At 45.2% G+C, this 8287-nt stretch overlaps 1 protein-coding gene across 1 annotated transcript; it reads right to left on the minus strand.

The window, feature by feature from the left end:
- Window positions 1-472: 472 nt before the first annotated feature.
- On the minus strand, window positions 473-1849 carry LOC100783923 (uncharacterized). The gene has a single exon (XM_006596651.1). It carries the CDS (start codon window positions 1847-1849, stop codon window positions 473-475), a length of 1377 nt encoding a protein of 458 aa, XP_006596714.1.
- Window positions 1850-8287: the final 6438 nt, after the last annotated feature.

Consider the following 8287-nt stretch of genomic DNA (forward strand, 5'->3'; position numbering starts at 1 on the left):
ATATATTGGTATGACCAAGCGAAGATATCTTGGTAGTCTCGCAATAAAGCCACCAATTCATCTCGGATAAGCGTAGACATGCCCATGCCATCCTTGACCTCTTTTCTTTCCTCGCCAACACCTAAGTTTACGATCTCCATTTCTTCTTGGTGTGGCTTTACTACCCTGTCTTCCTATTCGACCATTCACTTTAGCTCTAGAGGAAGGCCCCAATCCTCATCTTCCCCTTCCTCAGTTGCTCCAAATCAACATCTGGGTCCTCGGTATCATTACCTACACAAGATTCATTGTTGGATCCGTACCATTTAATCGCAACAAAAATAAATATGCCGACGAATGAAAAGAAAGATGGAAGTGCAAGAACAAATGAAGAAGGATTATATATTTATAATTTTGTGATAACAAAGACATGCCCAAATAGGGAGAAAAAACTCTAAAGCCTAGGCCCAGCAATAGGGTTAGGACTAACGAATTACATTAAGCTCACCACGGAAATTCCGGGTTGTTTGACTATTCGCCAGTTCCCCAATTCGAACTCCGGAGGGCACGGTTGCACCCGATTTGGTTGCTCTTGAGGGGTTTCTTCATGTATCATGGTGACTTGTCCTTCGCACATCCAACCCGCGCTAACAAAGCTTTCGTTGATGTGACACAAGGGAACCCCTTTCACTTGCAACCCTTGCGGCTGGCCCATGCTTCTTCCCCTCCTTTCTAGGGCACTCCTCCTCACGTCAGCGCCTGTTGGCTCATATCCCAGTCTGAACCTTCCATGGTTCCCTGTGAACTCTACCAAACTTGCCACGCAATCCTTGTTCTTCCCTAAACCCATTCCGGGCTCGTATCTATGTCCTAACATCACCTGAGCCACCATCAATGCTGCCCCAGATGAGCGCGGTTGTACTAGGGGAGACTCAACGTAAGCATTGCTTACCACATCCAATGCTTGAAAGGATGTTTTCAAGGACTCCTTCATGGCTTCCACATAAGACGTAGAAGAAGGACAACTCACAAGAATGTCTTCTTCTCCCAAGACTATGATTAACTGCCCTTCCACCACAAATTTCAGCTTTTGGTGTAGCGTTGAAGGGATCACCCCCACTAAATGAATCCATGGTCGGCCTAGTAAGCAGCTATAGGTAGGGTTTATGTCCATCACTTGGAAAGTAATTTGGCATATGTGGCGTCCAATTTGAATCGGGAGATCGATCTCCCCTCTTACGTCCCGGCGGCTGCCATCGAAAGCCCGCACCACCATGGAGCTTGGCCTTAGGTGTGATGCATTAAAAGGTAACTTGCCCAAAGTGGCATTGGGCATGACATTAAGTGAAGAGCTGTTGTCAATAAGCACTTTGGCCACAATGTGGTCCAAACATTTGACAGATACATGCAAGGCTCTGTTGTGCTCCCGGCCCTCCACGGGTATCTCTTCATCGGCGAACGTGAGGTAATTATTGGCCGTGATATTGTTGATTATGCCCCTGAAACCTTCCACAGATATGTCTTGGGCTACGTGGGTTTCATTTAGAATCTTGACCAATAGCGCCCGATGAGGCTCAGAGTTCATGAGTAGTCCCAACAGGGAGATCCTAGCTGGGGTTTTATTGAGTTGTTCAATTACCTTGAACTCGCTTTGCTGGATGATTCGTAGGAACTCGATTGCTTCTTCACTAGATATCCTTTTTTTGTTAAAGTCGTCTTCTTCCTTGGCAAACCTTCTGGCTGGGACTTCTTCATCTAGAATCGGGCTCGCCTTGAAGCTCTCTTCCACGCCCGCCTTCGCCTTTCCCTTCGGGTTCTTGTGCCGCATCGGTGGCTTGGGTGCCACAATGATCCGCCTGATACGGGTCATGCCGCTCGTGCCAAACATGTTAGTGACCTTGGCGGAGGATAGATCATCTTTAGCATGTACGACAAACGTATCCTTCCTTCCATTGGGCCCTTGTGTGGCGTACCTCCATGGCACCGCCTTGTCACTTTTGTAGGGGAATGGTGCAGGTTTCTTAACTGGGATAGGCTGGAAGCCTTAGGGCTTGTGCGTGGCAACATCCCTGGTGAAGTGGATCACCAATGGCTTGGGTTTGCTCAGGCTCTTATCAGCTGATTGCATGCACACATCTCCTCCCTCTTTTCTCGCGCCATAAACCTCAATCAGGCCTTTGTCCATCAACCCCTGTAGCAGGTCCTCCGCCATTGAGCATGCCTCTACATCGTGTGACACTCCCGGATGTATCAAACAAGCATCTCCCTTGCCCCCGTCAAGGCAAATCATGCCTGCTTCGCGCAGTGCCTCCAATATGAACCTCCTAGAGGTTAACACATCTTCCATCCGCTTTGGCCTCGGAGGTCCACATTCCTCCATCGCATTAACCTCCGATCCCCCATGACTGGCAAGAGGATTTGTCCTTACATTTGGGCTATCCTCTTGAAATGTCAGCCACCCTATGTTAATCAAACTTTGGACCTTGTGTTTGAAAGCCACACATTGTTCTATTGAATGCCCCGGGACACCTCCATGATAAGCACAGGTTGCATTGGGGTTGTACCACCAAGGGAAAGGAGATTGGTAGATCTTCCTGGGGTTCACCACCGCCATTTGGTTGGTCATCAAGGATGGTAGCAAGTCAGCATATGACATCGGGATCGGGGTAAATTCCACAAGCTTCTTTACTGGTAAATTCCTTCCTGGATTGGCACTTATGCTGGGATTGGAGTTGCCAGCGAGGCGAGATTGTGCGGGAGCCGAGTTTTGAGTGGGAGGCCTTTGTGGTTGAGCGAGACTCTTTGCTGGATGAGTGCTGGAATGGAAGGGTTTCCAGCATGGGCCAAAAAGCTTGGTTGGTGTGGGGAATATTGGTAAGTGTTGTGAGGGGTTTGTTGGGATTTAGGCCAAGTAGGAGATGAAGTCACAGCGTGGGTATCTCCTTCCTTCTTCTTGACCCCACTTGCTCCGAATATTCTATTGCTCATGCTAGCAGGAGCGGCATAATCGAACTTTCCCCTTCTCAAGCCTACCCCGATCCTCTCACCCGCAAATACCAAATCTGCAAAGCTAGAGGGCATGTAACCCACCATCTTCTCATAGTAGAACATTGGCAGCGTGTCCACTATCATAGTTATCATTTCTCTTTCCATCATGGGGGGTACCACTTGGGTTTCTAGGTCCCTCCACCTTTGGGCATACTCTTTAAAGGACTCATGCTCCCTCTTGCTCATATTTTGCAATTGGGTTCTGTCAAGAGCTATGTCGATGTTATACTGATACTGCCTGATGAAGGCAGCTATCAAGTCCTTCCAAGAGCGGATGCGGGAAGCTTCCAAATTTGTATACTAGGTGATCGTCGCCCCGGCCAAGCTTTCTTGGAAGAAATGAATTAAGAGCTTCTCATCTCTGGAGTATGCCTCCATCTTTCGATAGTACATTTTCAGGTGGTGCTTAGGGCAAGTAGTCCCTTTGTACCTATCGAAATCTGGCACCTTGAACTTTGGGGGGATGACGACGTCATGCACTAAACACAACTCCGCCATGTCAGCGAATGGGTAATCACCAATCCCTTCGATGGCCCTTAGCTTCTCCTTGATGAGATCCAATTTCTCCCTTCCTTCCGCGGCCGGAGGCAGCCTCCCCACCGAAGTGTAGAGGTCGCAACGGGCGCTGTTGAGGGCCCCCCGCGACATTGGGTTAAGGCATACCACTACACATCGGACCCTCGATGGTGAACATAGGGTATGGTTCAAAGTCACCCTGAGCATGATCCCAAGGCTCTTCACGGGCGTCCCCCACAGGCTGAGCGAAAGGTGTATGCTCCAACTGGGGTTGCTGGCCTTCAAAGGGAACGGGAACGACGTGATTAGCATTCTCATTGAGCATGTGCATGGCGTTGGGTGGTGTATAGTTGGGGGGTAGGCCATATGGGAAAACATTCCTATTATGCCCCATGTGTGGACCGCTCGTGTTGCCTAACACCTCCCTTCCCTGACCTACCAAGTTCGGGATTGATTGGTTTGCTTGGTTTATAGCGGATGGTGGGTCGGATCCACCTTAGCGGCAATGCTGGTGACAGCAACTGTGGCTGCATTGCTCTCCATCATCCACTTCATGCTTAACATGGCCTCCATCATGGAGGTCATTTGATCCTTCATGGCCCCCATATCGGCCTTCATTTGCTTTTGCACTTCTTTTATCTCAACCATGACTCTAGTTTTGGAACGGGTTCGATAGGGGTGCCATAAAGCATGTTTGTCTTTTTTGGTTATGGTGTTTACTTGACTATAACTGCTAAAAGAACAAAATGCAATGAGTAATGTGACAATGAACTAAACATGAATGCATGACAATGATAAGTTGCCGAAGTATTGGACCCATGCAAAAAATTTAGCAGAGACATAGAGTTGAATCAAATCTCATTTTCATTAAGAGACAAAATTGTCTATCTTGTCAAAGTCAAAACCTAAGTACAAACGCCTTAACGGTTCCTAATTATGTGGGACATCAACTCGATCATATACTGACAATAATCGAAAAGTCCATGAACTTCCTCAGGAGCTAAGTACACATTCGCCATCGTCTTGGCTTTGGCTAACAGTCTCGGAAGCTCTTGTCTTCCATTCAAAGTGAAAGCGAACCTATCCATCCACATCATAGCTTCTCTGTGTAATGAATCTATCACTCTCTCCCTTGCTTCCCTTTCCGCTTGGAGGACCGATACTTTTGCATGCTCGTCCTCTAGCCTTTGCTCATGGCTAGCAGCTAGACTTAGCTTCTCTTTAACTGGTCAATGATAGCCCACATGTTCTCTTCCGTCTTACCCAACTGTTTGGTCAAGCTCCTTTTCAACCTTTGACAAGCCTTCAACTTGTCCTCTAATATCATACCTTCAACCCTCGACTCATCTATTTCGGCCCTCCGAAGCTTGAGTTCGTTGTTGCTACCCCATAAAGCTCCTCGGAACTTGTTTCAGCCCCATTCTTCTTTTTGGACCCTCTTCATTTCTCATTTTAATGCTTTGGCTGTGGCCACATTGACGTTCCTCAGCTCGTCACACTCTTTTCTGACCCTAATGGTTGTCACCTTGAACTTTTCCTTGACCACTTGTGTTCTTTCAAGTTTCTCTTTCAAGGCTTGCACTTCTTCACTCTCCTCAGGGACTTCAGTCTCTTCCCCACTTGGACTTTTTAGCTTCGGGAGCCAAGTTATCCCTTGCATCCGAGCCTTCAACCATTGATGATACCCACCAATAACATTATTGTTGCTCCCTCTAAGCTCCTTATCCTTTCTTTGTACCGCATTCCATGCTTTTCGGACTCTTTGAAGCATTTTTGCATTGGGGTCACTGAAGCCTCGTGCGATGAAAGGCGTGATACTCTCTTCTGATGGTGCCCCTCTCATAGGATAGCTTAGTTGTCTTATGGCAAGTACGGGATTATAATTAAAACAACCCCTTGTCCCCATCAAGGGGACATTTGGGATCCCTTCACATGAAGACAACTCCGCCCTTCCTTCCTTCCATCAGGAGAACCAAATAACAAACGCCCCTACCATACCAGCCAAGAGCTTCTCCCAATTTGCTTTCCCTTTCTCGGTGCACATGCGGTGACCTTGTAGGGGACAGACGGGTCTACTTTCTTGACGAAAAATGTGAGAGACCAGCCATAGATAAAGAGCGGGTGTGCAACAGACAATCCTTGCGTTGCTCTTCTAGCATCTTCAATCAAATGAGTCATAGGCATCAGCCAAAATAGCAACGACCGGACTTTCCTTGCTGTGGTGATAAGCAAGAAAAGCATTGATCACTGCTAGATCCACTAGCCCATCCATGTTAGTCGGATAATACGACTAACTTTTGTGTAAGAAACTTGTGTAACTTGTATATAACTCCTCCCATTTATGGTCATTTTGTAGTGTTGTAATTACTTTTTGTTAAATATAGGTAATAAGTACTAAGTATCCTCATTTTGTGTATTTAATGATCATTCCTTTTCAATTTCAGGCTGATTAGGCAAGTTTGGTGGAAGTGCTGATTTTGAGCCGCTCACTAAGCCAATTCTTTGGCTCAGCGAGCCATCCGTTAAGTGCAGCAATTCATGGCTAAGCGCGTAGAAGATCCTAGAAGCAGGTGAGTTGTCATGATGCGCTCAGTGAGAATCAATTAGCTAAGCACATCGCTTGAACCTCCAGGATGAGCGAGCAGGACTGGCGCTAAGCCAGAAGTCACTTACACGCGCTAAGCGAGCCTATCTCCCACTAAGTGCGCGCCTCTCAACAACACTGCCTATTTAAAGCCGAATCTCGAAATTGAAGGGGTTGTTGAGTTTTTTTAGAGTTTCTGGCTGTGGAGAGACCAGGAGAGAACTGAGCTTGAAGAGGAAGCTATCTTGCATAGCATTGGACGAGATTTTGAGTGATTGTGAGGTTTTTGAGGATGATGCTTGGCTAGGATTAGGCTAAACATGCACGAGACATCGGGGTTTAGCAGTCTAGGAGACATCATAGAACACAAAAACATTGTTAGGTAGAGAACATCTTTAATAACATCAGTCATCTAGTAGGAAGACCAACACGTTCTTTATCTATCTTGACACATCACTACTCATGTGATTTACTGTTGAATAGTTTAGTTTACATGCCTGTCCATACCACACACCAAATTTTCATCCAAAGGCACTTATTTACTGAACCGCAGCTTTACCAAGTAAAACAAGTTCCCCAAGAGTTCGATACTCGGTTCTTACCATTTTATACTACTTGCGTGATCCGGTGCACTTGCTGGCCATCGAACAAGCTTTTTGGCGCCATTGCCGGGGAACTTCTTTCTATTTTGAAAGTTTAGTTCAGTTCTTTAAGTGTCTATTTATTATTCTTTGATTATTTATGAATATTTGCTTTTGATTCATATTTGTTTTCTTCTTGAATTGGATAACTGCTATTGTTGTCAGTATTTTGTATGCATAGATCTCCTGCAGGTAATTTAGCTCATCTGGAAGAATAAGCTCAATCCTTTTATTCAACATCATGGAGATTATTATTTATATTCCACCAATAACTTGTGATTTTTATCGAAGGGAGCATTACTAGGATAATTGTTATATGTACTCCACAAATAACTCTGGGTGGAGACAGGAGTTAACTCCCTATAATCAGTATGAAGAGGAAAGAGCCCCCGATCTTGATAGTGTGTTTGCAGAATTCATGGCATATCATGCTAGCTCTACGGCTAATCATAATGCAATACAAAAGCAGGAGATTCAATGTGCCAAAGTTTTTTTAGAAGATTATCAAGGGGAACCAGAGTCACAATTCTACTATCAAAATGAAGCAGAAAGGAGTTTCAATGTGGACATTTTGTTAATGCAATTCAAGGATACAATTGGATCTATTCAACGGGCATTTAAAAGTGCATAAATTCAGGTTGGTAAGCTGGTAGAAGAAGTGATCCAAGCTATGAGCAGAAGAGAAGAAAATATTGTAGAGGTTGACTCTCAAGAGGAGAGCCTTGTGAATGAGCATGATTTAGAAGAAGATGAGGAGAAAGTGCAACAGTGGAAACAGTGCTTACAAACGCGTGCTCAACAAGAAGATAATTTCCAAGTTAACACATGTTCTCATCAACTGACTATTAAAGAAGAAAGGCATGAAGACCATGAGGGTTCACTCATTCTGGGACAACCCTGTCTTTCATTTGCCAGTTGTGTTTTAGACATGGGTAAAGGTAAATTGGAACTGAATGTAGAGGATCAAAAGATCTCCTTTGACTTAATTGAAGAAATAAAACACCCAGTTAACGGTGAGGATTGGTTTGAAGCAGAAATATCGGAGCAGGAGATGGAATTAACAGCCTCAGCCATGGTATTACAGACGCCTGGGGAGAAAGAATTTGAATATGTGACAGAATGCCTAGTCAATGAAGATGGAGGAAGAATGTTAGCTTGTATTGAAGAGCTGGGGGATCTAGACGATGAATCTATTGGTCATGTGATGTTTGAAGAATTGGAAAACAATTGACCAAAAGAAAAGCCCAAAGTAGAATTAAAGACCCTCCAGCGCATCTAAAGTATGTATTCTTGGAGGACAATGAGACCAAACCTGTTATAATTAGCAGCTCCATGCAGAAGAAAGAAGAGGATCAACTGGTGCAGATTCTGAAAAGTCGCAAAACCGCTATTGGTTGGCACATCTCTGATTTAAAAGGAATCAATCCCTCATATTGTATGCACAAAATTAATATGGAAGCTGATTACAAGCCAGTGAGACAACCTCAAAGAAGGCTGAATCCAATAATGAAAGAAGAAG

The sequence above is a fragment of the Glycine max genome, chromosome 14 (assembly GCF_000004515.6).
Source record: "Glycine max cultivar Williams 82 chromosome 14, Glycine_max_v4.0, whole genome shotgun sequence".
NCBI classification, from domain to species: Eukaryota; Viridiplantae; Streptophyta; class Magnoliopsida; order Fabales; family Fabaceae; genus Glycine; species Glycine max.